The 21198-nt window shown below is 34.4% G+C and overlaps 1 protein-coding gene across 2 annotated transcripts; it reads left to right on the forward strand.

Moving 5' to 3' along the window:
* The first annotated feature begins 4821 nt into the window (after nt 1–4821).
* LOC134854632 (uncharacterized) lies at nt 4822–20892 on the forward strand. 2 transcript variants are annotated; one of them, XM_063870978.1, is made up of 4 exons: nt 4822–4991; nt 19230–19381; nt 20113–20259; nt 20578–20892. In XM_063870978.1, exons 1-4 carry the CDS (start codon nt 4931–4933, stop codon nt 20761–20763), a joined length of 546 nt encoding a protein of 181 aa, XP_063727048.1. In that variant the 5' UTR covers nt 4822–4930; the 3' UTR covers nt 20764–20892. The 2 variants fall into 2 exon arrangements, with proteins under 2 accessions (XP_063727048.1, XP_063727049.1); XM_063870979.1 differs by having other exon boundaries at nt 20593–20892.
* Nucleotides 20893–21198: the final 306 nt, after the last annotated feature.

The raw sequence follows: 21198 nt of genomic DNA on the forward strand, positions 1-21198 counted from the left end.
CCCGCCGACTACAACATCCCAGGAATCTCCAACAACACCAACATCTAGTCAGACAAACCACCCTCAATCATCAACACGTACTTTTTTTCAAGAAAATCCATATACATTTGAAGAAGAACATTCACTATTATCAGAACCTTTAGAACCTGTAGTTCGCTACGCATCCCTAATCGAACCACAATACGCACCAACATATAATATATACCCTTTCCTTCAACAAGACTTTATTAGAACAAGACACCCAAGTCAAAACCAAAATACATCCACAATAAATAGACAAATCATACATCCAAGACGAAATAGAAATTTTACAACTCCCAGAGTTCATTTTAACATACCCTCAACACCAACTCAAAACCCTTCATATTTTTCCAGCACTACAATCCAAAGTACCCCCTACCATTACAATCTAGCTCACAACAAAACACTCCAAACATACCATCGGACTACTTAGGATCAGCCCCCACATCCGAACAAATTCAAGAAAATCCCCTTAACCCCCAACTTCAACACAACATCTCCCACATTGGATGACACATGCTTTCACTCAAGGTGAACCAAACTTGATAAATGAACCAATAGATATCTCATCAGAAACATCTTTTTCACTACCAGAAACCCTCTCACTTTCTTCAACCCCTTCAGTAAGTCAGATAGCAACAACATCATTTTACCCAGATTTTCCTTAGACGATATATATAAGGAACATTTAACCAATAATACACCCCTTCGATTAGATTGGAATACATTCATAGCACCTCTTCCACTATTTGGTCAACAACTCGACAGTAACAGGCTACATAACTGGGCACTCAACAGATTACAATATAGACATGACATTCATAAACACATACAGGAACACAATATAAAAATCCTAACACAAGACAATTTAACACTTAAATTTGAAATAACAGTAAAATTAAACAATCTAGTACATCACCTTCTCCCCTTAGCTCCACAAAAAATAACAGCTCAATCATTACCTTCTCCATTCATCCCAGCAGAAATTATCTATAAATACGATAGATATACAAAAAAGACACTTGGACACATTACATTGTATAATCCCTGTTCAGGATTATCCTACACATGTTTTGTTAAATATTTTTTCTCTTGCAAACCCTACCCCCTTTTTTCAGAAACAACAAATCATAAAAACCTTTCATCTCGAACAGGACCCCGAGATTTATTAGTCACACACTATGATTTTGAAGAAAATGAACAAAAAACACTACATAAATACGCCATAAATCAAGTAACTCAATGCGAATCTGAACCACAAGAAATAGAAACAAGAAATATAGTAGCGACACTTTATTCAAAAGCTAGAGCTACAACAGTAACAGAATACAAATTTACAGCAACATTCTCAGAGAAAACATTACATTGTTCTCAAATGGAAACAAAAATAGACTTGATCACGAATCTTTCTATCAAAGTAATATAGAAAAACTTTTACATCTTAGCCCTGAAGATTGTGAAAACGAACTTAATTGACTAAAATTAACCACAAATAAAGGCACAAGTCGAAAATTAGTAATTTTTCAAGTTTTTCCCGACTCTGCACATCAAGCGGAAATTGAAAGATACCAAGGTCATATAAAATTAGATGACAAATACCCATTCCACGGCGCACCGTTAAACCTTATTGTATATCAAGCCCCGTTTGTCTTTTTTAAGTCGCGCCGTCACTCTTTTTTTATGCCGCGCCGTTGAAGTTTTTTCCTAAGTCGTACTATTAATTATTTTCGATAGGGTATTTTTTTAAGTCGCTCTGCTCAAGTCTTTTTTTAAGTCGTGCCATCGGTTTTTTTAAGTCCCGCTATTGATGTTTTCGTAAATCGCATCGTCATTTTTTTCTTCTATTGCGCCGTTTTGCTCTTTTCCTAGTCGTGCCGCTAAATTGTTTTCATTAAATCGCACCGTCTGTTTTTTTCCTAAGTCGCGCCTCAAAAGTTTTTTCTGAAGTCGCGCCACTAAACTTTTTTTTTAGTCGCGCCGTCAGTCTTTTTTTAAGTCGCGCCTTAGTCTTTTTTTAAGTCTTTTCTTATTTCGAGTCATCAATTTTTTCGTTAATTGCGCCGCTAAAAATTTTTCTTAAATCGCGCTGCCAAAGTATTTTCATAAATCGCTGCGTCTGCTTTTATTAAGTCTTTTCTTATGTCGCGCCATCATTTTTTTCGTTAATTGCGCCGCTAAATTTTTTTCTTAAATCGCGCCGCTAAAGTATTTTCATAATTTGCGCCGTCTGTCTTTTATTAAACCGCACCACTAAAGTATTGTCTTATGTCGCGCCGCTAAAATCATTTCTTAAGTCGCGCCACTAGAGCCTTTTCGTAAATCGCGCCGTCTATTTTGCCTAGACCACGGCGCTAAACTTTTTTATTAATTGGCGCCGCTAAACTTTTTTTTGTATGTCACGCCGACAATTTCTTTTATGTTGCGACGCTCAAGTCTTTTCTTAAATTGTGCCACTAAATTATTTTCTTAATTAGAGCCCTTTAGGTCTTTTCTTAAGTCGCTCCGCTAACGTCTTTTCTGAAGTCGGGTCGCTTAAGTCTTTTTTCTAGGTCGGGCCGCCAAAGTTTTTTTTTCAGTTGCGCCGCTTAAGTCTTTTTTTAATGGCGTCGCCAGTCGTTTTTTGTAAGTCGCGCCGTCAACTTTTTTATGAGTGGCGCCACTAAATTTTGTTCTTTAGCGGTGCGACATAAGAAAAGACTGGCGGCGCGACTTAAGAAAAGAGTGACGGCGCGATTTAAGAAAAGACGTTGGTGGCGCGGCTTACAAAATTACTCACGGGGCGACTTATAGAAAAAATGACAGAGTGACTAAGGAAAAGACTGACGGCGCGACTTCCGAAAAGAGTGACACTGCAACTTACAAACAGACTGATGGCACAACCATAACCCGCAGCGCTGCTGCGAAATTTAGTCTAAAAACGGTATACGGCGCGACTTACAAATTCTTTTCTTATTTCGCGCCGCGTACGTTTTTTTTTAAAATTCCGCCGCTAAAATATTTTTTGAAGTCGAGGCGTCAGTATTTTTTAAGTCGCGCCGTCAATTTTTTCTTGCGTGGCACCCCTAATTTTCTTTACCGGCGCGGCTTAAGGAAAAACTGGCGGCGCGCGTAAATTAAGTAAAGAGTGACGGCGCGACTTAAGAAAAATGTTTAAGTGCGTGACTTACGGAAAGACTCATGGCGCGACTTACGTAATGACTGACCGCGCGACTTCCAAAAAGACTAACGCCGCGACCTAAAAACAGACGGATGGTGTGACTTTAACCCGCAGTGCTATTCTGCGAAAACTATATACGGCGCGACTTACAAAGTTTTTTCTTATTTTGCGCCGCGTGAGTTTTTTCTTATCGCGCCGCTAAAATGTTGTTGTAAGTCGCGCAGTCAGTCTTTTTGTTAAGTCGCGCCGTCAATTTTTTCTTGTGGAGCCGTCTAATTTTTTCTAGCGGCGCGACTTAAGAAATGACTGGTGGGGCGACTTAAGAAAAAAATGACGGCGTGACTGAAGAAAAGACTTTAGCTGCGCGACCTACGAAAAGATTGACGGCGCAACTTACGGCAAAAACGACGCCGCGATTTGGGAAAAGACTAACTGCGGCAATTAAGAAAAGTATGATCGCGCGACTTACAAAAAGACTGACGCCGCGATTTACGGAAAGAATCACGCCGCGACTTAAGAAAAGACTAACGGCGGGACTTAAGAAACGACTGACGGCGCGACCTAAAAAAGACTGAAGGATCGACATTAACACGCGGCGCGACTGCGAAATTCATTCTAAAAACGGTATGCGGCGCGACTTACAAGTTCTTTTCTTCAGTCGCGAACCTCGACCCTTGCAGGCCCATCAGAGCCCTAATGACTTAAGAGAAACACTGACAGCCGCATACAGAATAGGGAATTTTCTTTGCAATATAAATCTTCCATTTTTTGTCCAACAATTTGTTTTAACTCTGGTCTAATTGTTTTTCATATTCTTGAGAACGATTGTTTTTATTCTCGAATATATTTGAATTGAATAAGTTTTGACTACTTTATGATCTGTCTCCTATTTAACAAGTAAAGTCTGTTGTAAAAAAAAGTCATATTGGCAGCGCGCTTTTTTTGTTTCTAATTGATAACTTCTTTGTTTGATTGTTTTTCATTCAGCTTTATAAATTCAGTAATGTTTTTTGCTGTCATTCTTTTGTTTTCTTCGTTGTTAAGACATAAAAATATCTTTTGTGCTCAGCTGAAAGCGGATTTTACTTAAGAAATAGTTGCTCTGCAAAAAATTAAAGAAGGACTTTTAACGCCTTAGAATTACAATCAGACACTTTTGTTTCATAGTCGTCAACAAGCAACTAAGCAAACAAAAAGCTTTTTTCTGATTGGTCAAATTGTAAACCAAAAAGAAGTATTAAAAAGAGAAAAAAACAATTAAGGACTAATCTCGATTTGTCATTTCAGAATTTCAATTCAACAAATAAACTTCGTAAAGTTCATTTCAATTGATCATTAAACGGTTCTAAAGCTAAAGTTATTTGTTTTCATAGAAAAACTCGGGTTGATAAAAACTCTTAAAACACAGTAAAGCTTAACGAATATATTTTGAAAATGGCAAAAAGCTTGGCTTTTTAGTTGTATTATTTTCAAATATTTTGATTAAATTATTCTGTTGGAATGATACTAATTTTTATAACTATCTTTCAAATTTCGGTAGTCCTTTCAACGGTTCGAATTTTATTTCTTTCGTTGAAACTTACAAAAAAGTTACCAAACAGAAGCTGCAAAGACTTTGATTATTTTTATCTGACTCTTTTCGCTTCCGAACTTCTGTTACTTTTCGTTGTTATTGCACAGAAGGTAGCTCAAGCTCTCTCCCTTGTCCATACAAAACTAGGAGATGAATGTCATCCCCATTTCATAGTTTTCATGTACACTATTCAATCTGCATCGTGCGTCTACTTGGCTACGAATTGGGCAGAAATCGCAGGTTGGCGACCAATTAGGTCTATTAATTTAGTGAGCCGTCGATTTTCCGTCTTTCAAAGAAAATGACGGAATATTGAGGCTGGGAGCGGTTTTTCATTCTGACCATTTTTAATTTCTTTAATTCAGCGTTTTGGACAAATATTTTTTTCCTGTCATCATTTTTTTTGTAGAATAATTTTTAGAGGGATGTAAGAATTTGACAACTTATGAATAATAAACGCCCAATCATCTTTGCCAATCAGCGTCGTGGGTCAAGTTTTGACTTTATCTTTCGACCGAAGTGGTAAAATCAGATGTGATTTTGCGATCAAAAATCCATAGTATCGCAGGGCTTATAGTCGTTCAGAGTCAAAACATAAAATCGAACTATTTTGAAACAGAGTTTGCGTGGGTCGAATCAGATGTCAAAATTCAACCAAAAATCCATATTTGCGCGGGTCCTGTAGTCATAGTTATAGTCGAAACATGAAGTCGAAGTATAATTTTAGAAATGAACATTTTGTCCAGATTTTTTGCTTGCAAAATGTAATCAGAAGCTTATTGCAAAAAAACTCAGAGTTTAATGTGTGTTTATTGCACAGTTAGCTAGACCAACAAATTTGTTGGTCATATACAGGACCGCCACGAGAAGGCCCACAAATCTTAAAGGCAACGACCCAACAAATCGTTAGCAGAAAAAATGAAAGCTAAAAAAAGCTTTCTCGAATTAAACAACTTAAAATGAATCAGATAAAAAACAACTAAACAAAAAACCCTTCTTATTTCAAAACTGAGATGACAAATGAATTTGGGTCGGATTTTTTTTCGCTTGCAAAAATGTTAACATATGCAAATTACAGTACAGTCCTGGGTATAAGTCCTTTTAATGTGCAGTTAGCTACATACATACATACATACATACATACATACATACATACATACATACATACATACATACATACATACATGCATACATGTATACACACATACAATTATACATACATACAAAAACACATATATCCGTTCACACATACATACATACATACATACATACATACATACATACATACATACATACATACATACATACATAAATACATAAAAATGTACATACAAAAAACATATACATCAATCTAAAATCCATAAATACAGACAGAAAATTTTATGTTCTTACTCACATCCAACATAGATACATCAAACTGTTTACTGTAAATGTTTCCTAGTGTATAAAACCCATTTCGAACGAAACCAATCTAAGTTTTTTTTCGTCGAAACAACTCGTGAACCAAATTCACACGAAACGTTTTTCCTCGACCGAACACGGTCAAAAAGTTTTTTTCTCGGTTGAAAAAACCCTGGATCGAACTCAGTCAAAACAATTTTTCTCGGTCGAAAGTCTTCTCGGCCAAAAAACAAGCGGTGCAATAGATTGTTCAAACTTGAATTGAGACAAACTATTTGTTTTAATGAGGCGTAGCGAGAAGCATAAGTGTCTATTAGCACGCGCTTTTTCTCCAAATTATATGCTCTATCACTCGAAATGTTGATACTATAAATTTTGTTTAAAACTTAAATAACCTAAATTAATAGTGGAAATTAAATTTCACTTTCTCTGATAAAATTTTTGATAAAATGCACAAAAAAATTGACAAAAATTGAAGTTTTTACCCTAAGGTACTGGTTTGACTGTAGGTCAGCGCTTTGGTGCCATTTTATTTTGCGAGCGCACAAAGCAAGCTTGATTGCATTTTGTTCCCTGCGCACGACAGTGAAGAAGATATTTGGTCGAAAAAGGCTAGTCTAAGGTAAATATCTTTAACCAGGTTCAAATTCTGGTCGGAGATTTTTTCTAAACTTTTTAGTCACTTGGACTATAACACTGAAAACATTGAGATTTTTCACTTTCTCTTATCAAAAAGGGCTCTGGTTAAATTTATCTGTCGCCGACTCCCAGAACAAGTCAGCAAGTTTGAGTTTCTATGTCTCTTAAGCTTAGATAGGGTAGAATTAGTCTATTTTTATTCAGATCTTTTTTTTGCTCAGTTTATTGCATTATATATACTTTAGGGTTGCTCAGTATAATCTTTCACAAAAATCATTTTTCCATTTTTTTACGTCATTTGAAAAATTATGATTAAAAACAAGTTCGTTTTTTTGTTCTTCTCTTCAATTCAATTGAGAGAATTTGTACACCACCAACTAGTATTGCAATTCACTAGACCACAAAACCAGAAAAGTCAGATCGAGATAAGGCAGTGCAGAAAATTTATCAATTTTTTAAACGATTTAAACAGTGCTCTGTCAGACCAGTTCAAACCTTCAAGGGCGTGTTGCAGCCAAATTCATTAGTCACAAAGACAAAACCCGTTGCGACAAGGCGTAAAAAGTTAGTTGATACATCTTTTTATATCATTGTCTTCGCCTGCTCATTATTCCGACCCTTGAAAATGAGGAGGAACTTTGTATTCGGGTATGTTTTAGTTTTTTGTTTTCCGCGCAAAAACAGGTATTACAGCTAATCGTCGGTATTGGTCAAATGGTATTTCTTTTTTAAAAAAGTTTTTTTTTGCCGTGAGGCGAACGCCATTAAAATGTTTTGATTTTTTTTTTCGAAGTATCGAATTTTTAATGTTTGTTCTCAAGTCGAGCAAATAGGGTGAGCGCGCAGGCTTATTTTGTTTTTTGGCCAAAATCATTTACCACAAATAATCATCGTTCAAGTCTGATTCGAACGATACTAAAAAATTTCAAAAAGTTGTCCAAGTGTCGAAAAAAAAAACGTTTGAAAATTTTGAGTTGTAGTCTATCTTCGATCAAGTAGAGCCAGCGAGCAGGCTTGTCATGAAACTATGAGCCACAAAAATTTTGAGATTTTTTCATTAATATTATTTAGCGCCATTTTTGGAACAAAAAGTTGGAAATGCAGATCAGTATCTGCAAAAATAAATTGTTAAATTAATTTATTTTATTTAAATTTTTTTTCCTATTTTTGATTGTAAATTTTTTTTATAAATGTTGTTGACTATGTTTAAGTCACCATATCTTAATGCGTTTGTATTGTTCTCAAATCACACCTCGCATTAAACTGACTTTAATGTCAAGTAAAGAAAAAAATCATTTTTCTTATGATTAAGTATATAACATTTTGTGCTTTTTTCTGCATATTGTTGATCTGCTTAAAACAGCGCATCTTCATACCCGTACGGAGGCTGTGTTTCTCGGTAGAAATTTTATTAAGATTATTTAGCCACGTTCTCTCGTATTTTCTGTGCAGAAATAATCTATTTCTTTTCCAGTTTAAAAGAGATAAACCTGCTTCGAGTATACACAATAACAGTAGTAATACAATGCAAAATAACACTTGCTATAACAATTGTTACATTGTTTTTGACTGCTAAAACCATTAAGCTACAATAAGCACTTGTCCTACTGGTTAGCACAACCGCCTCGCAATTTGAATGTCGCTGGTTTTTTCTAGATAGAAATAGCCTAGATGTAGCTATATTCTGATCAAAAATAAAATGAGAAATGAAAAATTTTAAGAAAATCCCTGCTTTATTTAAACAAAAGTATTTCAGCTCAGAATTAATGATTTTTTTTGGTACGGGTAGCAGTTCTAGACAAAAGATATCAGCTTCCAGGGCGAGGGGGAAATGGAAAAAACATGTCAACTTTTCATGTCTTCATAAAAGATAATTTATACAGATTAACAAACTAACAAGTACCACACACGTATCTCCTAAAGAAATAGAAATATTGACAAGATGTTTTTTATGCAATTAATTACTTATACAGTTATTTTGAATGAGCATGAGTTTGAGATAATTAAGGATGCTGGGAAAAAATTGAATGATTCATACGATAATCGATTTCCTGATAAACAACGCCAAAATTTTTTTTTAATGTTTTATTTTTTTGTCTTACTTTTTGTGTCGTGTGTCACGAAGTTTATGATCTTTCAGTAGAAAAAATCCACTTTTTTCAAATTTCTAGGTTTCAACGAAAACTTTTTTGCAGTGGAATACAATTTGACCTCATGTCGGGAGAATGGACAGCTCATAAATTGGGCTCCCTCTTTTTCCTCCCATCAATTTGACCTCCCCTTTGACTTGACCTCCCCTTTGACCAGTTAACTGTCTCGATTGCCAAACAAACGAAAAAAGAACCGTGATAACTATTCTGGTCATAAAAAGTGCTTCTATCTACTTTCAATTAACTAAAAAGTGTTCATTGCTGAAATTTACTGTAAGTTTTTTTCTTTGCCTTATAGTTTCATTTCATGGCCCTTTTCCAGTTTCCCATCCCCCTCGTAAATTAAAAAAAAGAAACCGTGCAAAAGTTGTTCACACGGCATTTTGCAGGTAGGGAATGTTTTAAAAATTTGTTCAACGGTTCAAGCTGATATGTTTTATTGCAGTTTATAACATGAAAAAGTCATTTTAAATAGATTTTAATCAAGTGAATTTCAGAAAACCTCAAAGTGGTGGAACTCAAATAGAGCCCAGATTAAGGCTAAATTGTAAATGTTTTTCACTTTTTTGAAATCATTTTGAGCGGAAAAGCAAAAGAAAGGCGAACTATCTACTTTTTTCCACTCATAGCTGAAAAACTCTATTACTTAAAAACTATATTCCGAATCTCACACTCGCAAAATCAATCAAAAGTCAATATACTTCAAATTAATTTTCTTGAAATGGTGGTAAAAACTGCTGCGGGCAATTAGTTTTTGCATCTCGAAAATGAATTAGAATTAAGGCAAATGAAAAAATGACTACCACATTATGTTCAATTTTCCCTGCCTAAAAAAACAGCACACGCCTTTTTTCTTGAAGATAGTTCTTTTATCAAATTAAAAAGAAGGTTTAATCATTTCTGGACGTTATGAAAAACGCGTTTTCAAAATGAAAAAAAAATCCAGAAAAAAAAAGTTATAATGACTAAGATTTCGGTGTGAGTAGTACAACATATTCGTACCACAAAGGTTATATGTTTCTTTGTCTGAAAAAAAAACTTTCCTTTTAATCTTTTGTTTTCTAATTTTTATTAAGGAGAGATTGAATTTGATTGTACCAGTTAGAAATAGATGGAACTAGATAGAATATGAGGTAATTAAGATAGAAATTTCAGTAAGATTAGATGAAACTAGACGGAATGAGTGGTAATTACGATAGAAATTTCCTGTAAGATTGAATTGGATTCAGTGACTTATAAATGAAATGTGTTCAGAACGATAAACTAATGGTCCGAAACTAATGGACACAAAATAATGTTAGAATTTATTTTTGAAACCAAATTCAAGACTGCGAGGGCATTAAAATGATATCGCAATTGACCAAAGTTTTTCGAGGTACTTGAAATTGGGCGAAGAAATATCTATCTTAATCCATAGATACTTCCCTAGGTGACGTGGTCAGAATAACTAAGCCTATTTAATTCATTCTAAGCAAGTAAAATAATCGATACACAATTGAAAACAACTACATTTTTCGTGATAATAGTATTTGTGATAATTTTAGTTAAAACATATTAAAACAAAACTGCTCGTATCAGGGCAAAGCTCTGAAAGTTCTGCCTTTTAAGGTGTATGGAACAGTAACAAGACTGCTCGTATCAGGGCGAAGCCCTGAATGTTCCGACTGCCTTTTAAGGTTTATGGAGCAGTAATAACATTAAAAAATTCATAGAAAAAAAATTAAAAACCTTTTCTAAAATTTGAAATTTTTTTAAATAAAAATCATCCCCCCACACGCCATATAAAGAACAAAAGGATAGATTTCGCTCCTTGTAACAAACCAATTATGGCAAATAAGCTTCTTTTAACCAATTTGGAACGATTTCTAAGACGGATTAACTCTCCGCTTACGCATTATTAGCGCGAAATATATCGCGCGTTAATTGTCCCAAGTTGGCCAAAATTGCAATCTTTAAACCCCCGTAACTTTACGAAAAATGATCACAGGTGAAATATTTTTTCAAATTTGAGCTCAGGACAACAATACCTTTCGAATGATATAAAAAATTTGCGTCAAAAATGGCTAGTTAAAAAGTCGAACTTTGTCTGAAGAAAAAAAAAACCCAACCCCGAGCACAAATATTCCGTTACTTTCGTACCGAAAGTAGGAACAATAACATACAAAAATTAAATGAGGAAAAAATTTAAATTTGTTGTTATTAAATTTGAATTTTTTTGTGAAAATCATCCCCCCACGCGCCATATAAAGTACAAAATGATAGATTTCGCTCTTTGTAATAAATCATTTATGGTAAATAAGCTTCTCTCAACTAATTTTGAACAATTTCTAAGACAGGTTAATAACTTACGCGTTAATAGCGCGAAATCTAATGCGCATTAATCGTCCCAAATTGGCAATCTTTAAACCCTCATAACATTACGAAAAATGATCACAGGTAAAATATCTTTTCAAATTTAAGTTCAGGACAACAATAGCTTTCGAATGATATAAAAAATTCCGTCAAAAATGGCTAGTTAAAAAGTCGAAATTTGTCTGAAGAAAAAAAAACCCACCCCGATCACAAATATTCCGTTACTTTCGTTTCGAAAGTCGGAACAATAATTCAATCGCCGCATCGTAAAGCCGCAGTAAAAATGTGAGTATAGATATTTCAACTTTAGCTCGTGAAGAAGCTAACAGGTGGGGCAGAGTAATTTAGAGAGTTTAGGCAAACCTAATTTTCGTTTACCAGGCAGTTTTTTAAAAACTGCTTTAATTTTTTCAACCTCGTCATAATTAAACGCGAGTTTTAGCACAGAGTAAAATATCAATTTCAACTTTTCCAGCTACGGACTATAACTTATCACCCCACAGCATTTTCTATCTACATGATCAATAGTAACGCCTGGGTGATCCTACGGGTTTTCCTCAGCTCTGCTATTTATAATTTGACTGCTTGAAATATTTAGCTTTTTACGTTTAGATTTACACTTTTTGTGAAGTGTCTTCTATTTTTACTGTTTCTACAGGTAATTTCTTTTGCTGAAAAGATTGGTAGTCAAAACGTTGTCCCGTAAAAAAAACCCTAAAATATAGTTCCTTTCATCGTAAATTAGGAGTATTCACCGTTGGACACTGCTTATGGGTCACTTTTGTAACTTTGAAATCAGACTTTGACAGTTTAATGTACAGATTTTCGCGACTAGGCTGAGTGTTTGCAGACTATTGAATCTACTTGGAAGTCTGTGACTGATAAAATTATCTATTGCTATATACTTAATTGCAATCTTTAAACCCTCATAACTTTACAAAAAATGGTCACAGGTGAAATATCTTTTCAAATTTAAGCTCAGGACAACAATAGCTTTCGAATGATAAAAAAAATTCCGTGAAAAATGGCTAGTTAAAAAGTCGAAATTTGTCTGAAAAAAAAAACCACCCCGAGCACAAATACTCCGTTATTTTTGTTATGAAAATCGGAACAATAAGCATTGAATTGTTGAATGCATTTTTTTCTGATAAATTAATCATTTTGTGTTCATTTTTGTTATTCCTTGTTATCTAAGTTCTTGTTATCTATTCCTTGCTATCTAAGTCAATAGATAAGAAAAAAAATCTTTTTCTCCAGCCCAAACTTCCGCATGGCGGGTCTTCTTGGTTGTACACCTTTAAATGATAAAAAACGAAAAGGAAAATTTTTCCAATAAAATTGGACATAATTTACTCAAAAATGCAAGGCTGGTATCCCGAGCATTGAATAAAGCTAGAAAATGCCATAAAGTCGAATTTAATGACAGTTAAAAACGCTTTTGGCATCATTTTGATGAAATTTACGCGCAGAAAAATTTGCGAAAATTAGAGAAAAATGGAGAAAAAATTAGCCTGAGGCCCATTTAAGTAAAAACGCTCCAACTTTACTGTCTTATAATGATAACGCGCATTTCCTAGAAACAGTGTCCCAAAATTATTATAAAAAGTTTCATGTTTATCACTAAGAGGGGCGGCGACTATATCCGAACAAAAGCCACATGGTAAAACGGTGAATTATACTTTAGCTGATGAGCTTATGATTTTTGCTGATGAGTGCCACATGCGGTCGTTCAAGAGTGCCGAAATAAAACAGTGTCAAAATTGTGTTCAACAGTTCCAAAAACTGATGAAATTTGAAAATTTTGAATTCAGTTTGAAGTTTGCGTGAATACTGGTTAACTTTGGAGCGAAACTGAGAGGAAAAATTGACAAATTGCTGAGTTAATTGTTTTTTCAAAAAGATATATGACGCCGCGCGGGTGAATTTTTTTTTAACAAGCGGCATCAATTAAAATGGCCAATGGTGTCTTTTCAACTTCCGTCAGTTTGAATTGAATTTCTTGTCAGTGATATAGGATGAGTAAAAACAGTGTTGAATTTTTGTTTGGCACGGTTGAACAACATTTCATTTTTTGGCACCGTTGTTCCTCGGCACTGTAGTTTCGGCACTTGTACTGCCCGAGCAATGCTCAATTTATTTCCACAGTTGTGTTTATTGACACTGTTTTGTTTGAATTTTGTGTCTATTTATCCAATCAATCAGAAGACAAATACTGTTTCTCTCGAAAGAGGGCAGTTGATATTTCTGTCTGTTGGATTTTATGTATCTTGATTTTAACTTCTTGCAAAACCCTGGCGCATCTATCAAGCGGCAGCTGGTGCATGCCTACATACAACGCGTATCTCGAGTACAGTGCTGGCTTAAGTTGTTCAGACAAAACTACCAAAACTTGCGATCTTAAACGCGTTTTTTAATTCGGTGAAAATAAGATAAAAATTATTGAAGGCAGACCCATAGCATTGAGTTTTAGCAGAATTGAAATGATGTTTTTTAATTTGCGTAATTTGAGATTAAAATGTAAATTTGAATACAAATCTAAATTTAAACAAGATTGCTCCTATGTCAGGGCGAGACCCTGAATGTTCCAACTGCACTTTTTTGACTGAATAAATGACAAAATAATTTGAAAAATATACATTTTAATCTTCATTTCATCCCCACGCAATGCTATAAGAGATACAGTGTGTGTTTAGCGTCTGTTATTAATTCAAACTAAATTGTTGGATTCAATTCAAAATGGAATGCATTAATTTGCCGCTTCGCTTATACCACGCAATTATATCACATTATAGAACACATTATATCGCGCGCTACTTATCCCAAACTGACCAAATTATTGTTCCGACTTTCGATACGAAAGTAACGGGATATTTGTGCTCGGGGTGGGTTTTTTTTTCTTCAGACAAATTTCGACTTTTTAACTAGCCATTTTTGACGGCATTTTTTTATCATTCGAAAGCTATTGTCGTCCTGAGCTTGAATTTGAAAAAGTATTTCACCTGTGATCATTTTTCGTGAAGTTATGAGGGTTTATAGATTGCCATTTTGACCAATTGTGGACAATTAACGCGCGATATAATTCGCGCTATTAACGCGTAAGCGGAGATTTAATCCGTCTTAGAAATCGTTCCAATTTAGTTGGAAGAAGCTTATTTGCCATAATTGATTTGTTAAAAGGAGCGAAATCTATCTTTTTGTACTTTATATGGCGTGTGGGGGGATGATTTTCATAAAAAATTTCAAACTAGAATTTTTTTTTTCATTTTTATTACATTTTATTAAACATTAAAAGGCAGTCGGAACATTCAGGGCTTCGCCCTGATACGAGCAGTCTTGTTATTTTTAAAACCCCCGTAACTTTACAAAAAATATTTAAAAGTGAAATAGTTTTTCAGTTTTGAGCTCAGGAAAACAATATTTCTCTGATGTTTTAAAAATCCTTTTTAAGAATTTAAGATCTTAAAAACTGACTGAAAAATAAAACCACCCCATGCATACATATTCCGAATTTTCTTTGAAAATCGGAACAACCAGACTGCTCGTGTATCAAGGCAAAACCCTGAATGTTCCGACTGCCCCTAATACAAATCTAATGGCTTTTGGGGGAAAGTTTTTTTTGAAACACCATAATTTTTGGAAAAAATCAAATATCAAGTGTAGAATTTTGAGTAGAAGTTACTTTTTTTCTGGTTCGGCAGTGACAATTTGAAAACAAACAAATTCTTTTTGATTTCACAATTTTCTCTGGATCTCTTCAACTATATCCCCTCTCAGTTACTTAGTATTGTTATCCCCTTATAAAGAAATTAATCAACGGTTAAACATATCAAAAATTTATATCTAGTAACGAATTCCCTCTCCCTTTTTTGCAAAAGGGTGGTATAGTTAAAAAGATCCTCTTCTCTTTTAAAAGCGTTAAAGTACAACACAACCTAAATTTCATAAAACTATGTAAACAATCGTGTCAGGTCAAAACCTTTAAGTTTTAACCCTTTGTGATATAATTTCAAATCGAGACTAGTTGTCTTAAGAATCAAAAACATCTACCTACAACGCAAAAGTTCTGAAAGCTTTAAAGAGAAACATGAAACAAATCAGCAAACCTCATTTTGAAATTTTTTGACTGGATTTTCTGAGCTTAGACGGAATTAAAATTTCTGTTTTAAGTCATAAGAAAATCACTTTTTACCCAGCACCATACTTTTTCAAATTAAATCACTGCGAAATTACAGTGCTGATTTAAATTATCCGGACAGAACTAAAAAATTTGGAAATCTTACGTGTTTCTCTCAAATTTGGTTAAAATTCGCCAAAACTTAATGAAAACAAAGTTTTTTTTAGAGTTTTAGAAGAATTATTATATGGCAATTTAAATTTCAAAATTGGGAATCAAAATTTTGTACTAAGAATGGTCTTAATTTAGTCAATTGTAAATTGCGCCAAACCTACGTAGTGAAATGATGAACGAAGTATATCAAATTATGAGCTTTTAATCTAGAACAACAAAATTTAAGTTGAGAGGACAATGACATATTTAACTTTATATAAGTTGATATTTTTCAAGATTTTCAGTTTAAAAAAGGTATCAATTGGATCAACTGTCTTCTGCATGGCACTTAATGGGAATCAAAATATTTTTGACATCTTTTTCCGTACAAACAAATTTTTTAAGAACGACAGAGAAATTTTGTGATAACTCTTAACCAAATTTGGTATGATTTTTTACCCAGCTATTAATATTTCGGCTTATGATTCTCATTACTAAATTTAATTGGCATTGATTTTATTATAGGCTATTTTTATCGTGTTTCTATTGCGAGGGGAAAATCCCTGAGATTATTCTCGGAGCTGAAAAATGTAAAGATTTTCTTGCATACAGCTCAATTGGAACTGTTTGAATTTGACTTATCAGTTAGGGCCGTAAAAAGTTTTTTTTTGTGCTGTATCACAGCCGAACGCAAAGTTTCTTCTGTCTACAAGAAATATGCAGAAAAAAAACATTAATTGCTAAAACTATACCCCAAATTGAAACTTAAACATAACTTAATTTTTCACAAATTCAATTGAGTCAAGAAGTTATATAATTATTGTTGCGACTTTCCAAGAAAAACACGGAATATTCATGCTCGGGTGGTGGTTCCTCTGGACGAATTTTGACTTTTAAACTTGTACTTTTGAGAGATTTTTTTATAGCATCTGAAAACTGTTAATGCTTTGCGCTCAAAATTTTATGTGTGGTCATTTTTATGTGTGATGATTTTTATGAGTGATCTTTTTTACGTGTGACCATTTTTTACGTGTGATCATAACTACCGTGCGATATATTTCCTTATATTAACGCGTCAGCGTTTTTTAATCCGGGGCAAAAATGGGTCAAGATTTATTAGGGTGGGTAATGATTTCCAAGTCTGTTTAAACAGCGTGAATGATGCTCGAAGATCGGTTTGAAAATCCATTACCACTCCATAGACATTAAAGTGCAGTCGGCATACGCAGGGTGTCGCTTTTACACAGACAATTGTGTTGTAATATGGTTTAATACTTTCTAAAGATCGACTTTGTTACCAACGTTTCGCAATCCTAGGGCTATACTGAACCAACTAAGCACTTTATAAGCTTTGGCTTGAATACTATACTTTTTATCATTATAGCCTCCAGCATGGTAGCAGAAAATTACTCACGCATCATTTAATGATCCTTCAAATGTAAATGATTTTGAAAAAAAAAATTAAAATAACCTCGAGCCAGGAAATTAAAATTTATAATTACTACAATTTAAAACTTCGATTAAAAATATGATAAATTAGTTGATTATTGCCACCGAATTGAAGGCTGTTAGAAAAGCATATTTTGCATAAAACGCACCAATTATCCAAAAATCTCAGCTTTAAAACCGCTCGTCAGAGATGAATATTTTACTTGATTTGAACTGAATGCATCAAATGATTCTTAGAAGCCATCAGAAATTATCGTTCCGACTTTTGAAGAAAGTACAGATTATTTATGCTTGGGGGAGGTTTTATTTATTCAGTCAATTTTTGACCTTGTAACTAATTAATTTTGATTTTGAAATTTATACAATCTGAAAAGTTTTGTTTTCCTGATATCAATTTTAAAAATATTTCAACTGTGATAGTTTATTGTAAAACATGAGGGTTTCAAATTTGCTAACTTGATAAATAATGGATACTTAACGCGCAATATTTCGATTTCTTATAACACGCGTAAGTGGCAATACATTGCGTTCCAAATTCAAAAACAGGAAACTAAATACCCATCTCTGTAGCTTACAGTTTATAGGGAAGATAAATTTAGAAGAAAAATAACTTCATTTTTTCGAATCTTCATTTTGAGGACAAACTGTGCTTTTTGTGAATTGTGAGCGAGTTCCTCAACAGGTCGAAATCAGTTTTCCTGCAGAATCCGTGGCATGTTTTTTTTCCTCTGCTGCTTCAGATTCCACGAACAAGTAGTTAAATCACTGTATAGCTCAAAATCGCTCCAAATATAGCTGACTCGTTGGAATCAGCAACCAAAATTTGCGGAATCCGGAACAGTTTGTGGAATCCACACAAAAAGCAAGCTATATGTGTATTGTAACATAACGTTTTCGCCGAATCCGCAAATGTACGAAAAATCTACAATTTGTAGGTGGAAACCTAATTTTGTTTGCGGAATTTAATTAGAAATAAAGTTGCATAACATTGTAAAAATGACTCTGTTTTTTTTGTAAGTCACCAGCGAGAATTTATGACATTTCAAACTCCTTCTCTTTCAAAATTCAATCTCATCTACTGCCAAAAATTCAATCTCATTTTCGGACAACAGTTCAATCTGGGTTAATTCAATCTCAATCACTGCCATCAAAATAACATCATTTGATGACCATCTTTCTATCCAGGTAAAACCCACCAACTATATCTCAAATGTCAAAACAATGAGACACTTCCCATGTCTCGAACACTGAAACAATGAAAACTAACTGAAATAAGCTAAATCTTGGATTACTTCACAATAAAACTTTTTTCAAATTAGCTTTCATCGCATAATTTCAAACTAACTTTAGGCAAATTTTGTAATTTATTCTCCAGATGTAATCGATTTTTCAATTTGAATCAAGGGGTAAAAGCTTCAAGATTAGGTTCAAAACATTTTGAATTGATCATTTCAAATTCGTATAATGCAACTAAATTAGTTATAATTTTAGAGAATTACAGCATAATGAGGTCAAAATTCAGAGCTTTGATCAAATACAAATCACCAAGTCACATCCAAAACTCGCTAATCCCAAATAGTGATTTTGCTTATTCGGTGTGATGATGTGTTCTCAAATAGTGATCCCCAAAACAGATTGCTGGGATGTGTATGACAGATATTAAAGGAGTACATCCATGATTTTAAGTAAGCAACGATTTAAGATTTGTTCGCGGATTCGGCAGACTATGGTTAAGTCCTGAATTTCAAACTCCGCACTTGCTAGAAAAAAAAACAGTTAGCTCTAGCTTTTAATTCTTTGTTCGCAAGAACTGGTTTCAATCAGTTTAATTAACAAAATTGCGGAATACGCTTACATATTGCGAACTCGCGTACTTTTGTGGATTCCGCTTACAACTTTGCGGTTTGTAATTAAATGGCAGAATCCATTGCGACAAAAATTCGATTACAAAAATTTGTACGCGGAATCAACGGAATTTTCTAAATTGAATTGACCCACATTTTGGAACAGGTTCAAAAAAAATTGTCTCTGGATTTCACTGATCTACATACACCAAACTGTGTGCCTATCCAATACACAGCTTACGCTCTTATTGTTTCGCCAATTTTCAACCAAAAAACATTTAAATTTGCCTTAAAATGCAGTCGGAACATTTAGGGCTTTGCCCTGATATACGAGCAGTCATGTTATAGCTAAATACGCAATATAGATTGTTCTTAGTTGAGGGCCGTCAGTTGATTCTTGACGTGAAACACACGCAATATATCAGCATCATAATCTACATGGCTCTGTTCGAACTGGCCATCAGTCTGCTGATCACGAAGACCTTCGAGACTCCTGTTCCCGAATGTCGACTGGCTAAGCTAATCCAGGTACAAAAATGGCAGATATGGGATCAAGCTAACACCCCCCATGTAGTAGCGGATTTAGGTGGAGGGGCGGGGGCGTTTGCGGACGCTTTCTCTTCAGGGATTCGAACCCCTGCCGACCCAAAGGGTCCCCCTTTGTACTATTTTGAGATACCCATTTGTGGCCGACTGACCTTAAAATTTTTCTGAAGGCGCCATGGGCGCCAATCTATACTAATTTTGAGGGGGGAGCGCGCGCCGAAAAACGCGGTTTTTTGGTCAAAATGTTCCAAAAACTGCCTAAAAATGCCTTTTTATCAACATTTTGCAAACTTTTTTTTAAAAATCTGCCCCATCCCCCCCTTCGCCTAGATCCGCCCCTGCCCTTATCTAAAATGCTGGATTCTGATTGGCTGAAAGTTTCCACTTAGAACCAATGTTAGATCCTCCACTTAAACTACTTTTTTTTTAGGGGGGGGGGGGGGGGAGGATAGAGGAAGTTAAACTGGTAGTGCTGTTAAACGACAACATTCATCATTCAAAATATTTGGCTATAAAAATTTGACTGAAGATTTGACTTCAAGTGATCAAAACTAAATGTGGGAAAGAAAAACAACAATTAATAAACTTTTGTACAAATTACAGCATAAACTGTAATCCATTTTTCAAGAAGTTTTTTTTCAAGAATTGATTTGGTTTTTTAATCTAAGGGGCTTTATGATGAGCACATCTATCACATTTGTACTTTAATCTAGTCGGGAAATATAGCCCTGCTGGTTCCCTATGCCCTGTTTGCAGTCTCGGCCTACTTCTTCATCATGGCTCTCTACAACGCCCCCTTCACCCGAGCCAGATTTCTCCGGTCTGTGGCAGCCGAAACTAAACACCGAAACGGGTTCAAAGTCGGGATGTTTTCTGTTCAAAAAATTTATTGATATTCAACAAAAACAACTTTTTTAGCAATATTTTTAAAAAAATTATGATAAAATTAGGGTTTTAACCAATTCATTTTGATCTATAATTGAAAGGAAAATAGAAATTGAAGACTGCGAAGCTCAAATTGAACGGCTATCACGAAAGCAGAGTCTTGAAATCAAGATGATTCCAGCTGACTGCTTTATAATAATCATAAAAAATGGCTTGTTCGCCTCGTAATTTGTTAATCTATTAAAATTTACGATTTTGAATTGATGGGATAAAACGTAAAACATTCTGGCAAGGTGTTGCGAGTGCAGCACTGTTTCGGCCAACTGATGAGAGAATGTGCTATCGGCTTAGTGTACAGTTCGACCTTCGGGGCTAAGTTGGCGGTGGAATATATCACGGATGACGCCGAAACCATCTTCATAGTACGCGCCATTGCTACTTCTGTGGGCTTCGTTGCTCTTTCTCTCAACTCATTCTAAACATATCCTTCTAACTGTTCAGTTCCTGATAACTCACACTTAAACCTTGATACTAATGACATGAAAATTATGATGATGGGTTCTACTGAAAAACAATACAAAAAATTTATTGACAAGGTGCTAGATAATTAACTGAGGTCAATCTATCGCATCATTTTAGAAATTTATTTGCTTAGCATGATATTCTTCGTTAACACGCCAGGTCCAAAAAATTCTGCTGCTGTATTGAGCAAACTCTGCTGCTTCATAGAAAAAATTCAGCTTTTTCTGGCCTATGAAAATTCTCATTAAATCATGCGTTTATTACCAAAAAAATACTGTTTTAATCGGTTTTCGAAAAAAAATCAATTTAAAAAAAACAAGCAGAGACCTTTCAGGATGCAAAATAATAGTTTGTTTAGTTGCGGATATATTCATTTTTCGTATTTTTGAGAA

The sequence above is a fragment of the Symsagittifera roscoffensis genome, chromosome 9 (genome assembly GCF_963678635.1).
Source record: "Symsagittifera roscoffensis chromosome 9, txSymRosc1.1, whole genome shotgun sequence".
In the NCBI taxonomy this organism is placed as follows: domain Eukaryota; kingdom Metazoa; phylum Xenacoelomorpha; order Acoela; family Convolutidae; genus Symsagittifera; species Symsagittifera roscoffensis.